General features: G+C 46.2%; 2 protein-coding genes across 3 annotated transcripts in view; one reads left to right on the forward strand and one right to left on the reverse strand.

The window, feature by feature from the left end:
* Positions 1–21,947, forward strand: part of LOC142468238 (uncharacterized) — a 407,600-nt gene that overhangs the window by 281,155 nt on the left and 104,498 nt on the right. The window lies entirely within an intron of this gene.
* Positions 701–21,947, reverse strand: part of LOC142468309 (uncharacterized) — a 52,585-nt gene continuing 31,338 nt past the window's right edge. Inside the window, exons 2-4 of the mRNA XM_075574733.1 lie at positions 10,998–12,047; positions 4,371–4,373; positions 701–1,604 (exon numbers count right to left, since the gene is read on the reverse strand). Coding sequence (XP_075430848.1) covers positions 816–1,604; positions 4,371–4,373; positions 10,998–11,810 — 1,605 coding nt within the window. The 5' untranslated portion in view covers positions 11,811–12,047 and the 3' untranslated portion in view covers positions 701–815. The remainder of the gene's footprint in view (positions 1,605–4,370; positions 4,374–10,997; positions 12,048–21,947) is intronic.

Genomic DNA, 21,947 nt, shown 5'->3' on the forward strand with positions numbered 1-21,947 from the left:
TGACATAACAGTAAATCCTTCTCCTGAATGTATACTGATTATTGTTAGGAGCACCAATTACATGTCAGTGCACAGTATTACACGTTAGGATGTTTCTCAATCAATTGTAATGTGCTTATGGGAACCAATAGGAACAGGGAGGTGCCTATAAAGAAGGTAGGGACAGATATGCCAGCATTAACCCCTGAAGAAGCCTCACCAGTGAAACGTTGGGTAATTGGTGACTGTCGGTAACACAGCAGGAAGACCGAGGAGGAAAGAGAGCACCGATCGAGACCGCGAACGGCCTGGAAGCGGATCACTGTGCAGGCGAGATCTCGCGATACTGGGAGAAAGACACGTGATGCGGAAGTGTTCGGCTGTCAGGGAGAACAGACGCCGGTACACGGAACTGCGAGTCGGAGCCACCAGCGGATCTCTAAACCCGGCTATAACCGGGTATAGAACGGACACGGGCTGATCGGGGCACGAGCTGAGTGTGAGAGACTCCGCGTGATTAAAAACTCTCCAACTGCCTTATTACGTACAAAGTGTGAGTGAATAACCTATATGTTTATAGGGTTTTACATGTTTTAATAAACTGTGTTACACTATATTATTCTTCCTATATCTCTGTTCCTATATGGCGTAAATTTGAAATTGAGAACCATCCCATTTGAGATGGAGTGAATCCTGCAACAAAAGACAAGTGCTAAGGAGAAAACCAGTCCCAGAAAATCAAAAGAAACATCGTTCCAGATCCATGGAATTTGGATACAGGCCCATATTTATCCATCCAATTGTGAGTGTATCTCTTACCATCCACACGTGACACTTTATTTCCCATATTCAGAGCAGTTATAGGGTCTCTCCCCTGTGTGGATTTTTTGGTGTCTAACAAGAACTGATTTCTGACTGAAGCTTTTCCCACATTCAGAGCAGTTATAGGGTCTCTCCCCTGTGTGGATTCTTTGGTGTCTAACAAGATACGATATATCACTGAAGCTTTTCCCACATTCAGAGCAGTTGTAGGGTCTCTCCCCTATGTGGATTCTTTGGTGTGAAACAAGAACTGATTTCTGACTGAAGCTTTTCCCACATTCAGAGCAGTTATATGGTCTCTCACCTGTGTGGATTCTTTGGTGGGAACAAAGACTTGATTGATCATGGCAACTTTTCCCACATTCAGAGCAGTTATAGGGCCTCTCCCCTGTGTGGATTCTTTGGTGTGTAACAAGACTTGATTTCTGATTGAAGCTTTTCTCACATTCAGAGCAGTTATAGGGCCTCTCCTCTGTGTGGATTCTTTGATGTGTAACAAGATGCGATTTCTTACTGAAGCTTTTCCCACATTCAGAGCAGTTATAGGGTCTCTCCCCTGTGTGGATTCTTTGGTGTCGACAAAGACTTGATTGATCATGGCAACTTTTCCCACATTCAGAGCAGTTATAGGGTCTCTCCCCTGTGTGGATTTTTTGGTGTGTAACAAGACTTGATTTCTGATTGAAGCTTTTCCCACATTCAGAGCAGTTATAGGGTCTCTCCCCTGTGTGGATTATTTGGTGTCTAACAAGATGCGATTTCTTACAGAAGCTTTTCCCACATTCAGAGCAGCTATAGGGTCTCTCCAATGTTGGGATTATTTGCGGTATAACATTACCGTATGTCCCACTGTAGGTTTTCATGTCTCTGTTCTTTAAACCCTCTCCTTGTCTTGTGGTGTCTGTAAGTTTAGTAAAAGGCTGTTGATGTATAGGAATGCTCTGCCGAGTTTCTGGTAAACTTGTTCCAATTCTCATACAGACTTATGCAATGTTGAAGTCCTTAAAACATATTTCCATTAACCCCTCATGTAATTTATGATGTTTGGGACATTTCTTACATTGCTTCTTGCTCACAGACGACTCATGTACTGAAGATACATCTATGGTGAGAAAATGTATTAATGTAACATTGCAATGCGTCAGAGTATATTTGGATGAGAGACATATGTTTATTGAGTTCAACCTTTATAAAATTCTACTTGTGCAACATACTGAATATAATTAAAGCTACATTGTTATAGTTACATTCACCCAGAGGAAGGCAAAGAAACAACGCAATTAATCATTTTACAATGATGTCTCATACATGGAAATAAATATTTCCTCCTCACTCTAGTAATATAAATCACATTACTCCCTGTATCAATGTTCTTCATATATTGTTCTTATCAAATAACTTTTGTTGTACTTTGTGATATATTAACCCTTTAGTGGTTCAAGGGGTCAGCTAGCCATTGGCATCCCATGACTATCTGACCACTAATGTTCACAAAGGGGTAAATATACAGCTTACAGTAGACTAACTGGGCTGATTAACTAAAATAGGAAACTAAACTGCCTAACCAAAAGTGGCGCTCATATACATTTATAATAACAGTGATACAATCAATACAATAGTGATAAAAATGATACTTATACAAACACAATGGTCGATTGCAGCTGTAACCTGGTGTAGGATTGCTTTCTCAATCCTCAAGGAAAATGGAGAATGGATCATCAGGAAGCGCATACCATGTGGGAACATAAGAAAGAAAAGTGCTTTTTGTGCAATATTGTGCAAACAGTGTTGTGGAAAGTTGCTAGCACAGAATGTATACACAGGATACTCACAAACGTGAGGTGGAGTATAGGCACATAAAGGTATCTTTATGGACTGACTTCAGTCTCTGGTGCAAGGTGATGCCACAGCAAACAGATTCCCAGATGACCTTAGGGTAGGAAGACACTGGACATAGCGTAGACTGTAGGGCATTTAATAAAAAAGGTAGACAAAATCCAATCTACTCACATATTGATAGGTTAAAAACAGCATTTAGATCGCAATGATCTCAGCAATTCGCGCTCTTTTGCTTCCACCGGATGGGGCCTCACTCTCAGGTCTCCCTCCTTCCTTTCTGTGCGGGTCACGGATGCGTTTCGGCGACCGGAAGTGACGTCATCCGTATCCGAAGGTTCCGGTGGGTAGAGGCAACGTCACTCTACGCGTTTCACCGTTCTTGGTTTCATCAGGAGTCCTCATCTGGAAGCGCCATCATCGTCTGCTTAGCCAAGCCGGACAGTAAGGGGTCCAAACGTGCAACCCTATGCTGGGGAGGCACTTTGTACCGCCGACACTGTGTTTCAAAGTTCTTTAGAAAACTGTCTATCTGATCAGTACTTTCAACAAACTTGGTGAGACTGTGCTGATCCAGTTTGAGTTCATCTTGGTTGGGTTGGACAGGGGGGCAATAAGCGGGTCTGTTCACTGCCATAGTGATAAACTGCAGCCACTCCTCCGGTGTCCCACGGTCTCCCCACGCAGTAATCAGTGCCAACATTTCAGGGGTGAACGGACTGGTAGCCGGAACAACCAGTACCCCTCCTGTTGCACTGCTCCCGGGAGGTGCACTCGTTCCCTCCACGAGATTCCGCCGCCCCGGCACTGGGTTCCTTCCCTGATCTCCGGGTGGCTGTAGTAGGGCAAGCTGAGCTATATCCTGACGCTCTGCAAGCCGGGCTTCATAGTCACGATTGCGTCAACCATTTCTGCGACCTCCTGGTTCTCATAGGGCAGTCCATATTCACGGCACTTGTCCTTCAGCTGAGCTCGGGTCCTCATGTTGGATGAGCCTTCAGCCTTGCTCATGGTTCAGTCGCAGCAGTGAGGTGATGTTACAACTTGTGTTAACTGTTGCACTACTGTGTGTTCAATATCTTTAGTCCCAGGAACTTGCAATTCCCTTCGAGTTCCCACTATATTACAGGGTAATAAACTGTAATACAGGTTCAGTTCAATCCCGCCACTGCCACCAGTTAATTATAGAGCTTGTCACGGTAGCTTATAACAAGATATAACGAACACCATATATCTGGGTTGAACTGAACGAGGCTTAGATATAATAAAATATAATTTATTCCTTAAAAAAGGTGAACACATCAATATAGTATGTATCAAAGAGAAAAGGAAACCTAATATATAAGCACTCTGTCACAACTGAATGTATAGTGAATGTGTTAAAATACTTTATTTGTACCAATAAATAAAAAAAGGGGGTTTAAAATAAAGTGTATGTCAAACAGTACGTGACTGTCATTCGTAACGTAACTTTGGTAAGTTAAGTTGATAAAACATATGGAGATCCCTGATAGATGTTCAGGATCCGTTGCTATTATATAGCTGCCTATAAATATAGGACTGGGCCGTAACGGGACCATTTTTAGATACTGTTTTGTCCCCGTAGGGATGGATCAAAATATATAGTGATTAACTATGTAATTAGTGCTTTATTGATCCGTGGCAAGGGTAGTGATGATAGATTCAATCAATGTGACTACCTATATATATAATCAGTGCAGTCAGTGGGTAACCTCCTTGACTATATGGTAAGTGATAGGGTTAAGCTAAAGCACTCGAGAGAGACCCAGTTACGTTACAAATGACAGTCACGTACTGTTTGACATACATTTTTTTTTTTTTTTTTTTTTCAACTTAAATTTTTTTATTTTGTTCAGATAACATGTACATACAGTAAATATGTTAACAACGTAATACAAGATCGGCATGCGTCGTATGTAGCTCCCATATGTGTAAGGACTGACATTTACAGACAAACCGGGTAGACGAACTGACGAACAGAAAGACCCCGGGATAGGGGGGGAAAGAAAAAAGGGGGGGAGAGGGGGGATGGGGGTATGTGGGTTTCTCCTCGTGTGGTTCCGCCTCTGTCGTGCACTCGCCGGCTCTCTGCGTCTGGGGAGTCAGTGCGTACCCCTTAGCTCGGTCCTGATTCATCCTCTAGTCCCTATCTGCCATTCTCTAGGTCCTCTCTGGAGGCTTATAGTGAGTTGATATGTTATATCCTAGTCATCTCTCCTGGGTGCTTGTTCATGGGAGAACGCATTTTCCTCTATCAAAGCCATATTGTGGCCCTTTCCACCCCCGGGATGTCTGTTTGGGCTAACCAAGGTAGCCAGACTTTTAGAAAATTTGTACCAGTGTCGTTGACCAAACTTGTCAACTTCTCCATCTGGCAAACTGACCAAATTCGGTTCCGAATTTTAGTAATTGATGGAATTTCGTTCTGTTTCCAGCGTGCTGCGATCTCCCCTCTAACCGCAATAGCAAAGTGAGCTATTAATTTGTTCTCTCCTCTGGTGAACCCTTCATCTGGTCTGTTCAGAAGGAACAGCCATGGGTCAAATGGTACGGGTTTACCTGTAATCTTATTCAACCAGTCCTTAATTGAATCCCAGACTGGGACGATTTTGGAGCACGACCACAGCATGTGTAACAGATCTGCCTGTTGTCCACATTGTCTAGGACACAATGGGGAGTAACTGGGCAGAAATTTCGCTAGTTTAGTGGGAGTGTGGTACCAGCGCATCATAACCTTATATGCATTCTCCCTTAAGGTCGTGCACATGGAGTTTTGGATGTCGCCATCACAATTTTTGTCCATTCCTCTACCTCCAGCTCCTTTCCTAAGTCTGTCTCCCAACTAGCCATGTATCTTGTTTTGTTCGTCACAGTCGTGCTAGAACCGGTCACCTCTTTGTACATCTGCGATGTGAGTCCCGCCATGAAAAATGGGTTGCTGCAGGGGTGGGGGGTGGGTGTGAAAAACGGGCTGCTGCATGGGTGGGGGGGGGTGTTTGTAAAAAACGGGCTGCTGCAGGGGTGAGGGGGTGGGTGTAAAAAATGGGCTGCTGCAGGGGTGGGGGGTGGGTGTAAAAAACGGGCTGCTGAAGGGGTGGGGGGTGGGTGTAAAACGGGCTGTTGCAGGGGTGGAGGTGTAAAACGGGCTGCTGGTGGGGGGGGCAAATGGGCTGCTGTGGGGTGGGGCAAACGGAGTGGTGTGGTGGGGGGAGAAAGGATGGGGGAGAAGGGGGAGAGAGGATGCAGAAGGTAGAGAGGAGGCAGAAGGGGGAGAAGGGAGAGAGAGGGGGAGAGAAGGGAGAGGGGGAGAAGGGAGAGAGAGGGGTGGAGAAGGGAGAGAAGGGAGAGAGAGGGGGGGAGAAGGGAGAGAGGGGGGGGAAAGGGAGAGAGGGGGGCAGAAGGGAGAGAGGGGGGAGAAGGGAGAGTGTGGGTGAAGGGAGAGGGTGGGTGAAGGGAGAGGGAGGGGGGGAGGTATGAGGAGGGGAGGGGTGAGGTATGAGGAGGGGTGAGGTATGAGGAGGGGGGGTGTAATGTTTTTTTCTGTATCACAATAAGAAAACAGTTAAGTAAAAGTTGCGCGCTAAAAGATATTTTTTCGTGGTAGGTGTGCTATGGGTTCGGGGGGGGGAGAGGCTGCTCCTTTCATTTGTCCCGGGCCGCATGATTTCTCTTGGCGACCCTGTGGGTGATGTGAGGTGCAGGGGGGGAGAGGGTAATGGGTGATGTGAGGTGCAGTGGGGGAGAGGGTGACGGGTGATGTGAGGTGCAGGGGGGAGGGTGATGGGAGGTGCAGGGGGGGAGAGGGTGATGGGTGATGGGAGGTGCAAGGGGTGTGATTTGAGGTGCAAGGGGGTGATTGATTTGAGGTGCAAGGGGGAGAGTGATGTGAGGTGCAAGGGGGGAGAGTGATGTGAGGTGCAAGGGGGGAGAGTGATGTGAGGTGCAAGGGGGGAGAGTGATGTGAGTTGCAGGGGGAGAGTGATGTGAGGTGCAAGGGGGAGAGCGATGTGAGGTACAAGGGTGGAGAGGGATGTGAGGTGCAGGGGGGAGAGGGATGTGAGGTGCAGGGGGGTGTGATGTGTGTGCTGTACAGGGGGTATTGTGTGTTTGATGTGGAGGGGGAGTATTATGTGTGTGGGTGAGAGATGGGGGTATGAGAGATAGATGGGGAGTATCGCAAAGGTTGATAGTGTGGGGTTCTGGGGGAGATATGAGGATGATGATGAGGGGTGCTGGGGGAGATATGATGATGATGATGAGGTGCTGGAGGAGAGATGATGATGATGATGATGGTGATGATTTTACCCGTGCGGACCAATTTTTTTTTTCTTGGGCAGTTTGGCCCTTCTCACTTTACGAGTTGTGCAGGCCTGATGTACACACTCAAATGCAATTGTTTGAGATTTGATATATATTTGTCTAGGTGCTGGTGTGTTGGGAGAGGAGCTATCATGTATTTTTAAAAGTGCTGGTGTTTTAATGTGAAGATGAAATGTGCTGCTGGTTTAATTTTATTGCAATGTGCTTATGTTGAGATTCTGATTTCATGTTTTTATTTATACATGTTTATGTAATCCTTAACCATTTATTTGTATATTGGTGTTATGTATATATGTATGTGTATGTGTACATATGTCGCGTCTTGGACGCTATAAAGATGGCGGCGACACTGGCACCTGATGCCCCATACGGGGCCTGTAACTCGGGAAGCAGGGGTCTCTGAGGCAGAAATCAATGCGGTTCAGCTCAGGGGACCCCCTGCTCCCGCACACTATTATTAAAATGTACATTAATGCAGCTTCATTACCAGAGCAGATAGCCGCAAAGGTAAGGAATTATTGTTTATTGATATGTGTGTTTTGACAGTAGTGTAGATGTGCAGGGGGTCTCCTGAGCTGAACCGCATTGGTTTCAGCCTCGGGGACCCCCTACTTCAGGAGATACAGGCTCCTTTATGGGGTGCCGGTATCCCCTGCAGAATGTAAATGTCCCGGTCACGTGACACGGAAGTTGAAAGTGCAGGGGATACTGGCACCCCATAACAGGGCCTGTATCTCCTGAAGTAGGGGGTCCCCGAGGCTGAAACCAATGCGGTTCAGCTCCGGAGACCCCCTGCTCATGTACACTTATTAAAATGATTTTATTTAGTGTACGATCGCCTGTAACAGCTAGCGTACGTAACACTGTTAATAAATGTTTAAGTACTAATTCCTGCCATCCTGTCCCTGTGTTTATCAGCATCTATCATATTACATCCTGAATATTCACATTGTTATCAGTATAAGTGTGCGGTTACGTAATCTGCATTTATATCTGTGTAATGTGGTGCTGTCATGTGCCTTTGTCTTTAAGTGTATCACTTTTCTACGATTTTTGGGTGAGATATAACATCCAAATTACATTAGATTTATTATCAGTGCGACTGTGTGTTAGGGAAAGAAAAAAGAAAAAAGCGCAAGGCCCATAGGGTAATATTGTCAGATTTATGGAAAATAAAAACGGTTATAAAAACTCACAGAATAAAAATTGGTATAGGCATCTCGGTATAAATAACAACCGCAGGAACAGGGGTGTCTGGACGTTTTCCGCTTCTTCTGCTGCGTTGATGCACGGCCCTCCTCGTTGTCCCGATCAGCAACCGTTCAGCTTCCACGTCAGCTGACTCGCGACGTCGGCGCGTGACGTCGATCGGGGGGTTGGATTATGGGCGGTCACCTGCTTCTTCTCCGAAGACGGAACTCCAGGATCCCTGCTCACTGTGTTCTCTTAGTGCCGAGTGCCAGCCACAGCAGCAACCTTTAGCAATGTCCGCCCTACGCGTTTCAAGGACGCTTGTCCTCTTCCTCAGGGGCACGTTCATTGCTGGTTGCTCAAGTCACGACATTATATAGCAAACATGAATTCATTAAACAATTAGTTACTGACATCAATTGATCAATTCTGTGTGTTAGTCTGTGGGCCTCATGCAGAGAGCAGCGAATTTTAAAAATGGCGAATTTCATAAAAAGGAGCTTTTTTGGAGAGTTTTAATCTCCATATGCAGAAAAGTGCGAATTCTGCTATGTTTAACATGGATGCGTCTGGCGAGTTTAAATTGGCGAGATGCGCGCTTCGGAAACATGTAAAAACAAATTCGCGCCTTTTTTTTCCCCTTTGCAATGGCCGCGAGCGCCAGTTTTTTTTGGCGAGGCAAAACGGAGACAATCGCGCCATTTTATTGGCGCGAACAGCCGCTAGATGCCGTTCGCGCCTCTCTGCATACGGATATATTTTAAACTGGCGAGATTGCGGTTCTCGCCAGCCGCGAGGCGAGTTTTACAAATAGAAATGAAAAATTGGCGCGATTTTCGGAAATCTCCATTTTCTGCTGTTTTCTGCGCGATTATCTCCAAAAAATGGCGAATTTCGAAAATTCGCTGCTCTCTGCATAGGCCCCTGTGTGCCTTAAATTCATCCATTCCCCTTTGCCATATAGAGGTATTATGTGTGTGTAATAACACTTGTCAATTTATCCACTGATGTAATATCTCTCTCCTACACTGAGCTTATATACTATGTAACATACTTTGTGTATCTGCACTATTCTATATAGATTATAGATATAAATTGTGTGATTATAGATAACCAGATCTGTGTCTGGAACATTCAGACATAGATGGGTTATATCTCTATTTAACACTTCTCTTTGCATGAAGTTTATGCTATGGATTCTGTGTTATATTGTGCGATTTGGGATTTCAGTATATTCCCACTGCTATATGTATTACTCTGGGTATTAGATTTTAAGTAAAGAATTGTGCAAATTAGGATAACCCCAATCTGTGTCTGTAATTATTAGACACAGGTGGGCTAAATTTCCACTTATGACCCCTCTTCTGTACCAAGTACAAATGATGGATTCTGTGATGCAGCTGTGCGATTTAAGGTTTCAGTGAATCTCTCTTTCCCCTCTATATACACTATTTGAGGGACTATATGTGCCTGATTATTTAAGATGTCTTTTTTTCAACAAATGTAGTTGATCAATATTTGATTTAAATTCTCTCCTTTACATTCAAATTATGAGTGACATGTTGTGTGATTTAAGATATTCCTATGTCTTTATTTATTAGACATAGATGGACTACATATTTTTCTGAGGTTCGTTACTGTATTAAATTCAGAGTATGTGCGATTGAAAATAACCATTCTTTGTCTCTAATTAGATATGTCTTTCTATGCATATATAAGTGATACGTATTCCAAATGGGGAGTCGTAACAATCTCTACTGAATATATTCATCCTTTCTTTTAAGGGTGTAATTTCCAATAAGCTGCCACTCTTAGTTTGTGAATTAAACCAACTTTATTCTAAGTAGTGATACCATGTTAAATATGTATCAACGTGTCTGCCCTTTATTAACATGGCTGCAAAGTAATAGTATACACCCAGCGCAGTTTGTATTGATGTATATGTATGGGACGAGGAATCAGATGGTGGTTATGTTATGATATAACAGTAAATCCTTCTCCTGAATGTATACTGATTATTGTTAGGAGAACCAATTACATTTCAGTGCACAGTATTACAAGTTAGGATGTTTCTCAATCAATTGTATTGCGCTTATGGGAACCAATAGGAACAGGGAGGTGCCTATAAAGAAACTAGGGACAGATATGCCAGCATTAACCCCTGAAGAAGCCTCACCAGTGAAACGTTGGGTGATTGGTGACTGGCGGTAATGCAGTAGGAAGACCGAGGAGGAAAGAGAGCCCAGATCGAGACCGCGAACGGCCTGGAAGCAGATCACTGTGCAGGCGAGATCTCGCGATACTGGGAGAAAGACACGTGACGCGGAAGTGTTCGGCTTTCAGGGAGAACAGACGCCGGTACACGGAACTGCGAGTCTGAGCCTCCAGCGGATCTCTAAACCCGGCTATAACCTGGTATAGAACGGACACAGGCTAATCGGGACACGAGCTGAGTGTGAGAGACTCCGCGTGATTAAAAACTCCCCAACTGTCTTTTTATTACTTACAAAGTGTGAGGGAATAACCTATATGTTTATAGGGTTTTACATGTTTTAATAAACTGTGTTACACTATATTGTGTCTTCCTATATCTCTGTTCCTATATGGCATCAATTTTAAAACCAGCCCATTCGAGATGGAGTGAATCCTGCAACAAAAGACACGTTCTGAGGAGAAAACCAGTCCCAGAAAATCAAACAAACAGGACATCGTTCCAGATCCATGGTATTTGGATACAGGCCCATATTTATCCATCCAATTGTGAGTGTATCTCTTACCATCCACATGTGACACTTTATTTCCTACATTCAGAGCCGTTATAGTGTCACCCCTGTGTGGATTCTTTGGTGTCTAACAAGATCTGATTTCCGACTGAAGCTTTTCCCACATTCAGAGCAGTTATAAGGTCTCTCCCCTGTGTGTATTTTTTGGTGTGAAACAAGAACTGATTTCTGACTGAAGCTTTTCCCACATTCAGAGCATTTATAGGGTCTCTCTCCTGTGTGGATTATTTGGTGTCTAACAAGACATGATTTCTGATTGAAGCTTTTCTCACATTCAGAGCAGTTATAGGGTCTCTCCCCTGTGTGGATTCTTTGGTGTTGACAAAGTCTTGATTGATCATGGCAACTTTTGCCACATTCAGAGCAGTTATAGGGCCTCTCCCCTGTGTGGATTCTTTGGTGTGTAACAAGAAGTGATTTCTGATTGAAGCTTTTCTCACATTCAGAGCAGTTATAGGGCCTCTCCCCTGTGTGGATTCTTTGGTGTGTAACAAGAAGTGATTTCTGATTGAAGCTTTTCTCACATTCAGAGCAGTTATAGGGTTTCTCCCCTGTGTGGATTCTTTGGTGTCTAACAAGATGCGATTTCTTACTAAAGCTTTTCCCACATTCAGAGCAGCCAAAGGGTCTCTCCCCTGTGTGGATTCTTTGGTGTTGACAAAGACTTGATTGATCATGGCAACTTCTCCCACATTCAGAGCAGTTATAGGGCCTCTCCCCTGTGTGGATTCTTTGGTGTCTAACACGATGCGATTTCTGACTGAAGCTTTTCCCGCATTCAGAGCAGTTATAGGGTCTCTCCCCTGTGGGGATTATTTGCGGTATAACATTAACGTATGTCCCACTGTAGGTTTTCATGTCTCTGTTCTTTAAACCCTCTCCTTGTCTTGCGGTGTCTAAGTTTAGTAAAAGGCTGTTGATGTATAGGAATGCTCTGCCGAGTTTCTGGAAATCTTGTTCCAATTCTCATACAGACTTATGCAATGTTGAAGTCCTTAAAACATATTCCCATTAACCCCTCGTGTAATTTATGATGTTTGGGACATTTCTTACTTAGTTTCTTGTTCACAGACGAGTCATGTGCTGAAGATACATCTATGGTGAGAAAATGAATTAATGTAACATTGCAATGCATCAGAGTAGATTTGGATGAGAGACATATGTTCATTGAGTTCAACCTTTATAAAATTCTACTTGTGCAACATACTGAATATAATTAAAGCTACATTGTTATAGCTACATTCACCCAGAGGAAGGCAAAGAAACACCCCAATTAATCATTTTACAATTATGTCTCATACGTGGAAATAAATATTTCCTCCTCACTCCAGTAATAGAAATCACATTACTCCCTGTATCAATGTTCTTCATATATTGTTCTTATCAAATAACTTTTGTTGTACTTTCTGATATATTAACCCTTTAGAGACTCAAGGGGCCAGCTAGCCATTGGCATCCCATGACTATCTGACCACTAATGTCCACAAAGTGGTAAATATACAGTTTACAGTAGACTAACTGGGCTGATTAACTAAAATAGGAACCAACGTTACTGCCGTAATGTCACATAATTTTTCCTGATTTGTGCTATACAGCAATTAAAACTGTTTAACAAAAAGTGCCCTAAATAATGGTGCAAAAAAATCTTCAAAAGAAAATGTAAGAAAAATATAAATAATATACTTCCCAAGCTTATTGCTGCAGCAAAGGTTATTCCCACCTTTCTCCTAGGGCAGGGATATCCAAACACTGTAATTCCAGCGCACACAGCAAACAGAGAGTCGGGTCAATAACATAAAAAAATCATTTATTTAAACCACATTATAAAAACGGAGGGTGCAATCTTTCACGGATGAGCCACTTTATGACTCACTGTCCTGCCGGTAGCTGCGGGGGGGCCCGGACGGCGCTGGTCGGGCCTCTTGTCAACGCTGAGCATCTCCTCAGCTGCTGGCCTGCCTCCTGCACTGTCCCACGCCGGGCCTGTCTGTGATGTCACCGCGCGCCGGAAGTTGCGACACACGTCAGCATCAGAGAGGCCCAGTGTGGGCCTATTGTGTGTGTGTGTGTATGTGTATCTAAGCTCTCCTACAGGCTTGGAGGTAGTCACATATGCCCTTATTCTGGGTACTGCCAGCGCAGGCTCGCGGTCACAATGTAATAAAAAATAGCCAAGCTGGAGGCGCATGCGCGACGGCCACGGGTATGGAAGCAAAAGTGATTAGCTCCGTGCTGCGCTCACCGAAGATAATATAAAAACACCCCGAAAAGTTCAGAATTTTTATTAAAACAGCAAGGCAACACTAAATAAACATACAAGGATGGCCCCGAAAAAGCCAGCAAGCCAGAAGAAACAAAAACTGGCGGATGTCAGAGCCTACTTTGGAGGAGCTGGTTCGAGTGGCATGGCAGGGGAAATGGCGCCGGCTTCAAACCCAGACACGGACACTGAACAAGAGGGAGATGAGGAGGGGGTCAGCAATCAATCCCTTTTACCGGTACGGCGATGTGACTTTGAGAGATTGTACAATGACCTAAAGTCCCTCCTGCAGGCTGAGATCAAAGAAGTTAAGAGAGATGTCGTTAAGCTGGGGACAAGAACGGACGACTTGGAAAATAAAGTTGATCAAACTATAAAGGTGGTTAAGAAAACGGAGAAGAAGAAGGGAGATTTACAGCGGCAAATCGATGAGTTGAAAGAACGCCAGGAAGATGCAGAGAACCGCGACAGGCGTAATAATATCCGAATACGAGGGGTCTCCGAGGAGGTGGGAGACTGTGAGGAGTTCATCGCGCGCTGGCTGGAGTCCCTGCTACCGGATTGTAGTAAGGAGGCTCTGGCCATGGATTGCTGCCATAGAGACCTCCGCTCCCGACCAGTGCAAAATGAGCAGCCCCGGGACATTATCATCTGGCTGCACTTTTATACGACCAGGGAGGCAATATTACGCCAAACAAGGGCCCTACCAAATGTGGAATTCGAAAGCAGCAAAATGCTAATTTTCCAAGATCTACCCCCTGTTACACTACTCAGGCGCCGCTACCTACTGCGGGTTACAAAAATCTTGCGTTACCAGAACGTGAGGTATAGACGGACCTTCCCGTTTGGGTTGCTGGTGGCGAGGAACGGGAGGTCCATCACAATGAAAGATCCCGCGGAGGGGCCGGAATTTCTAGCCAAGTTGGGCCTGAAGGGTGCTCCCATAAGGGAGACAGAGGAAGAAGAATCATTAGAGCCCGAATGGAGCGGAGGTGCTGGCTCGCCCAAAGCTAAAGGAGGCAAGAGGTGAAAGACTAAAATAGCCACTGCAGAGGCTCACAGTTATTAAAAGTTGTTCAGTTAAATACGAAAAAGTTGCCTGCCTGTTGAATCGTTGGGTCTACCAGTGCGAGAAGCCATGTCACCTGCAAAGCCCCTGTCAATGGGATACAGTGGAAGTGCAACCCACAGTTGAGTCGCGAAGATTCCCCATCAATTTAAAGGCTCGGCGACAGTTCCTGTAAAAAACGAGGTAAAACTTACCTTTGCTCCCCGATTTGGATGATGAGAGAAGATGGCGGGCGAGATGGAGCTCTTCTGGAACCAGCCTGAGGCGCAGAACCCGGAAGAGGTGAAAAGGTGGGAGGATAGCGCTCGCTCCATCCTCCTCGAGGCAGAAGAAAATCCAAAATGGCGGTCGCCGGAAACCAGAGGTCGTCATCACAGAGGGACGAAAGGATGGACGCCATCTTGGATGGGGCAGCTGACGTCACCGGCACGCGAGGACGCATCGGGGAGCGACGCAAAGGACCGGAAAGACCCCTACAGGCACAAATAAAGTTGCCGGACACGGAGCAGAAAGCAGATTGGGGGGGATTAATAGATGGACGGGGATGAAACGGGGCTAGAATCGGAGGATAGGGGGCGATGCAGGAGGAAAGGGGGAGCAGAATAGAAAGAGGGGCGATAGGGGACGGAGCGGTGAGGGGCAAGGAGAAGGGGTGGAAGGGAGGCTAGAGAGGGGAAGAGGAGGCAGGCTAAAAGGTAGATGGTTGGGGGGTAAGCTCTCAGCGAACTACAGGGATCTATAGGCTGCAGGTTTAGCTAAAGTACACACAGGCAAGTTGGGGCATTTAAAGTTTAGTTTAAAATGTTAGGACGGGTGTAGAGAGAGCGCGGAAATGAGGTGGAGGAGGAGTCACATACCCCGGGATTGGCATGGGTCTGTGAGGACTCGGGGGTCACGTCGGTCGCAGCGTGACCACCCCTCACCTCTTTCCGCTCCCACGGCTGTGCGGCTCTCTCCTCGCCCGGCCTCCCTGCTGAGGGGACTTCCCCGTCCTCCCCATCGGGCTGCTGCTGCTGCCCCGCGCGGGGCTGGTGCTCGGCTGCCTGCCGTTGTTTCTGCGCGTGCATCCCCTGCTGTTACAGAACACATTCCAGCACCAGCTAATTTATTCACTGCTCTTGCAGTGAAGCCACCCCTCCCTCCCACACGCTGGTTACTAGTTAACCCTAAACCTTATCACCTGGCAGCCTATTATGGAAACCAATCCTGGACTGCTCCTAGGGCTCCTCCAGGCCTGCCTCCGTTAACCATTGGTCAGCCACAGTACTTAATGCCTGTTCTGCCTCTCCCACATCGCTCGACATAGTCTCTGCTACAGACGTCTATTCTGGCTCTCCCTTTGTCTTCGTGCATTCAGGTTACGACCCGGCTTGGCGGACGTACTTACCTGGCTCTGGATCCCGGCTCCCTCTTGACCCTGCAGCTTCTTCCATCCCTCGACCTCAGCTTGGACCTCGACCTTCCGGATCTCTCTCTCCCCGACCTTTGGCTAACGGCAACCACTTCGCTTCTTCAGTACCGGTACCGGCAAGTATTGCTACACCTGTTCACACCTGGCCTGGCAACGCCAAAACACCACACTCCGGACACGCTCCTTCTGCTGCGGGTGCATGCACATATATACGTCCCCACCTCAGTATAAGGGACGAGTCTGGTCTGCGGGCAGCACCGACGTAACAGGGTCTCAGTTGGGGCCTGGGGTGGTGGGTCCCCCCGGAACCCGATAAAGTCTTTTGGGGGATAAGTGAGGGTCGTGGACAGAGAACCACGAGAGCCATCACCCCAAAGGCGCTGGACTTGGCTACAGGACGGGGAGGCCCTGGAGCCGACGACAAGTTGTTATTCATGTTTTGTTTTCCCTTCTGGATTTTCCTCCTGTGCCACACCCCGCTACCCCCCACCCCTGCCCCACGGGAGAGCGAGGAAGGAGACGGTGAAGTCGGAGAAGATGGAGCCGGGAACAGAACACCGCCTGAAATGGGCCGAACAGCTACGACACACACCGATAGAGACAGGACACGAGTTAAGCAAGATGAATAATGAGATCAGGTGCATTTCCCACAATGTTAAAGGCTTTAATAGCCCAGCTAAACGTAAGTTGGCCCTTAAAGATTACAAACGTCATAAGGTTGATATTATCTTTCTCCAAGAGACCCACTTCTCCACAATTAGTTTCCCAAAATTTTCGATAAGGACTTTAAAACAGTACACCTAGCATCACCAAAAGAAAAGAAGAGAGGGGTAGCCATAGCAATCCATAACAGAATAACGTTTAATCTAGATAAGAAGGTGTCGGATAGGGAGGGTAGATTCCTTATCCTGGTAGGATCCATACAGGGTCAACCCCTTATGTTGGCGTCATGCAAACCGGCTTCAGAATTTTTTTCCCTTTTTTTCCGGAAATTGCTTAAGGAAGCAAAGGGAAACATGATTGTAGCAAGGGACTTAAACAGGACGTTAAACCCCAAGCTCGACCGATGCACAGCATCTAATCTCCCCCTCAGACAGGACGTACTAAAAATTACCCAAGGACTACGAGACTGCCAGCTAGTGGATATATGGAGGGAGCAACACCCACAGATTAAGGACTACACTTTCTTCTCCCACCCCCATAACCGATACAGTTGGCTAGATTACTTCCTTGTGTCTAATAGATTGGTTCCAGTGGTCTCCCACTCGGGGATACACAATATTTCGTGGTCCTATAGAGCACCTATAGAGCTGCGGTGCACACTAAATTTACTAGACAGGCCGGGAGCAGGCTGGAGACTAAATGAGCTGTTATTAAAAATTTCGACAATTTAGAGAGAGGTAGGAGAGAAGATCAAGGAGTATTTTACTGAGAACGAGGGTAGTGTGTCATCACAAGCCACGTTGTGGGAGGCCCATAAGGCTACCCTCAGGGGATCTCTTATGTGGCTAGCTGCTAGACGCAAAAGAGAGCAGGAGCGCCAGACTAAAGAGCTGCAGGAGAAATTGGCATCTCTCACAGCAACTCATAAAATTTCCAAAAGCGACTTTACCCTGAAAGAAATATTAGATACCAAACGTCAGTTAAACATACGATTGGCCTCCCAGGCTGAAAAGGAGTTGAGCTGGACTAAGCGCTGGTTTTTCGAGAAGGCTAACAAGCCGGACACCCTCCTGGCTAATAGACTTAGAAACAAAGTACCAAACTACCACATTCAATCTATTCGTATGCAGGGGGGGAAACTTACCTCAAATCCTAAGCGGATCGTAGAGGAATTTAAATTCTACTATGAGGCGCTCTACGATGGAGGTAAGGTCATACACAATCAAAAAACGAGGGACAATCTCCGGGAATTTTTAAAAGGGCGAAATTGCCGACATTGAGCAAGGCGGAAGGAGAGGCGTTACAGAACGACTTCTCTTTAGAAGAGTTAACGGAAGTTGTAAAGTCCCTTAAGCCAGCCAAGGCACCCGGTCCAGATGGCTTCTCAAACCTATACTACAAAAAATACCTGAAAATACTAGCCCCACATATGCTAAAACTCTTTAATTCGGTCTTGTTAGGGGCCTTGTTCCCAGCACAGATACTTCAGGCGTCTATCTCCCTGATCCATAAACCCGGAAAGGACCCGGCTGACTGTAAGAGCTACCGGCCCATCTCGTTAATCAATACTGACAAACATTTTCTCCAAGCTTATAGCAAATAGAGTGGGTTCCGTCCTTCCTAGGTTGATTCATCCAGATCAGGTAGGGTTCATCGGAGGAAGGCAAGCGGCAGACAATACCAGACGAATAATCGATTTGATTGATCTGGCTCAAAAACGAAATATTCCGTCATTGGTACGGAGTCTGGATGCGGAAAAAGCCTTTGATAGGATCGATTGGCCCAACTTGAGGGGGACGCTGAAAGCATTTGGCTTTGAGGGACACCTCTTGAGAGCCATTATGGCATTGTACGAAGGGCCAGCGGCGAGGGTGCGACATCAGGGGTTCCCATCGGAACAATTTCAAATCCGCAGTGGCACAAGGCAAGGATGTCCGCTGTCCCCCTTACTGTTCACCCTTTGTATAGAACCCTTGGTGGCACATTTGAGAAACAGCCCGGATATATTGGGAATATCATTAAAAGAGCAGACACACAAAGTGGCGCTGTACGCGGATGATGTGATCCTGACATTATCCAATCCTCTTACCCCCCTGCCCAATGTTTTTTCAATTCTGGGGAGGTTTAATCAAATTTCAGGGTTCCAAATTAATCAGGCCAAGTCGGAAGCCCTCAACATAAATTTACCTAAACCAGTAGAAAAACTAATTGGACTAAACTTTAACTTTAAATGGCAACCCTCCATGATCAAAAACCTAGGGGTATATCTAACAAAAGATTACAAAGCATTATATAAGGCCAATTATCCCAGGTTGTTTAAGACTCTACGAGAGGATCTCAGGAGATGGGCGGAGTGTGGCATTTCTTGGATTGGAAGAATTCACAGTGTGAAAATTAATCTCCTTCCGAGGGTGTTATACCTTTTCCAGGCCCTCCCGATCCCCCTGCTGAAAGAAGATATCCTCTCGCTGCAGTCTAGGATAACAAAGTTTATCTGGAATAAAAAAGGCCCAAGAATTAAAAAAGATATCTTGAGGAGGCCAACCTCGAGAGGAGGGTTGGGGGTGCCTTGCTTGCTCGCCTATTACGAAGCAGCCCAATTGAGCCAAATTCAACAGTGGCACGCAGATCCGAACCTTCGGAGATGGGTGGCATTGGAAAAAGAATGCTGCACACCCATGGAATTGCAGAATCTAATTTGGTTACCCAGAAAAAGCCGGTCCAGAATTCGGACACCGCTGCAGGCCATTTCAAATTCCTTGAAGATATGGGAGGCTACCAAATTCAGATGTTCTCTCACAACACCGAACTCCTTGATGACCCCATTTGGGGTAACCCAGACTTTACTCCAGGCTTGCATAGCTCTAATTTTTCAAAATGGATTCAGTCAGGGTATCTGTAACAGGGGACTTATCCCTGTTCAGTAATGTGCCTTTAATCTAGCAGTGTGGTGGTTAACTGCTAGGAGTTAATTACTAAACACCACCTGCCTGATTTAGATTGCTTACAAAAGCCTGTCTTGTGAGACAGGAAGGAGGACTCCTTAGCTCTGACTGAGAGCTGAACTTTGGAGAGACAGAGCAGAGTGTTCTTGAGTCTCACAGGAGAGACTGTTCAGGAGAACACACATCTCTGGAGCTGACCGGTCTTGAGCTCTGCCCAGCATAGCTGATTGCAAGACACCAAATAAGACTTCTAAACCTGGATGCTGATATTTTCTGTGCACGCATGGGTGCGGTTCCAGGAGAACAGAGAAGCTTACTCAACCACAACTAACAGATAAGACTTTCATTCTTAAAAGACTGCTTATATCTGCTTATTGCATGCTACCTGTGTTTGGGGGCTGGGAGAAATGCTTAACTGACGGAGATGTGAATTAAGTGCATGGGATTTCACTAGAAATACTCCCAAGTGGATAGAAGCTTTGTTCCCCCCCATGTGTTTGGATAATTTCCTGATGAGAAGGAAAAGGCACAATAAAGCCTATTATAATTTCACCTTATAAAGCCTCCCATTGTGTACCTCTGTGAACGTCCGTCTACATATGGTGTCAGAAGTGGGATAAGAGGTGTCTTTGAAGTTAAAAAGGACCGGAGATTTTTATGTGAAATTTTTTTGTTATGCTTTTTGCTTTATGCCTATTTTTGCTTAATACCCCCTTCACCCACCCCCACTACCCACAATAAAAAAAATTCACACACAGCAGCCGCCCAAAAAATAAATAAATAAATCTAAATAAATAAATAAATCAATATAAATAAATACATTTAAAATACATTTTTATTTATAGTGTAGATGTGCAGGGGGTCTCGGGAGCTGAACCGCGTTGGTTTCAGGTCGGGGGACCCCCTGCTCCCCGAGATACAGCCCCCTTTATGAGGTGCCGGTATCCCTCTGCATTTAAAGGTCCCGATCACGTGACCGCGGCCTGTAAACCAAGCAGAGGGATACCGGCACCCCCTAAAGGGGCCTGTATCTCGGGGAGCAGGGGGTCCCCCGACCTGAAACCAAAACGTTTCTGCTCAGGAGACCCTCTGCACATCTACAGTATGAATAAAACACACACATCAATAAAGAATCGTTCTTTACCTTAGCGGCTATGTGCTATGGTAACGAAGCAGCATGGATTTATTTTTAATAATATTGTACAGTGAGCAGGGGGTTCCCTGAGCCAGAAATTAATGCTCAGGGACCCCCTGCTCCTGCACAATATTATTAAAAATACAGAAATGCTGCTTCATTACCTTAGCTGATAGCCGCTAAGGCAATGAAGGCAACATAGCATGTTTATTGGGGACATTTGATTTGCCCCCAATAAACATTGCAATAAACAACATACAGTACACCCCGTGTATTTAAAATACATAAACAATAAATACATGACATACATATTTTTATTGTGTGTTTTAAACCTCCCTGCCTTCACTGTAATCTATGTAAAAAAACCTCCCCCTATTGTGTGTGTTAAGCTTCCCTGCCTTCACTGTAATCTATGTAAAACCCCCTCCCCCTATTGTGTCTGCTAAGCTTCCCTGCTTTGACTAGTCTGTGTAAGCCCCCCTCCCCCTATTGTGTCAGTTAAATCTGCCTGGCCTGTGTTTCTGTGAGTGCAGTGTACTGTATGTAAATGTGGGGAGGGGGATCCCGTGTAAATAACCACACCCACACCCACTACCCACGGCCTCTCCGCTGCTTGCAGCAAAAAAGAGACAAAAATTAAAACATACAAAGTAATGTCCCCTAACCCCTTAATCACCATAGCGGTTATTAACCGCTACAGTCATTAAGGGGTTAACCTACCCTCACCCACCACTCGGGAGGCCTACATACCCTCCCACACTAACCCCCCCACCCGTGAGGCCTAACCACCCACCCACTACCCACAAGGGAGGCCACACCCCCCCCCCACCCCCAGTACCCGCAATAAAAACAATACACAGCCCCACAATAAACATCATTCTATTTATTAAATACATTAACCACCCCCTGTGCCCCCCCCCATAAATACAAGATTTATTCTTTTACATACAGGGTTCATAACGCAGCCCCACACGAGTCCCCGGTGGGCTGGCGGGGCACCTGGACAGACCTACAGTTTACCAGCAGCCCTTTTTACACAGGTTCTGGAGGCCTGCTGGTGGGTCCAGCCAGCACCATGGCCCCCAGGTGGTCTCCTTGGGTCACCGTGGGCCACAATTGGGTCCCCACGGTAGGCCCGCAGATGTCTGGGAGCCCCGGGTCAGACCCACAGGTGTCTGCGGGGCCTCGGGTGGTTCCCTCGGGGGTCTGGGGAACTCACGAGTGCTCACTACGGGTCCGCGGTGCCCCCACAGAAGTGGGACCACACATCATCATCCCCGCACCTACGGGTCGGCGGTGCCCCCACAGAAGTGGGACCACACATCGTCATCCCCGCAGACTACGGGTCGGCGGTGCCCCCACAGATGTGAGACCACCGCTTCATCCCCGCATGTGTCACCCGTGGAACCACCAGCCTGATACCCTTGGGATACCCGAGGATACCCACAGGTGGTCTCCAGAGGTCCCACGCAGAACCACGGAACCAACCCTGAATGTAAAAAAAATAAACCT

The sequence above is a fragment of the Ascaphus truei genome, chromosome 1, assembly GCF_040206685.1.
Source record: "Ascaphus truei isolate aAscTru1 chromosome 1, aAscTru1.hap1, whole genome shotgun sequence".
NCBI lineage: Eukaryota > Metazoa > Chordata > Amphibia > Anura > Ascaphidae > Ascaphus > Ascaphus truei.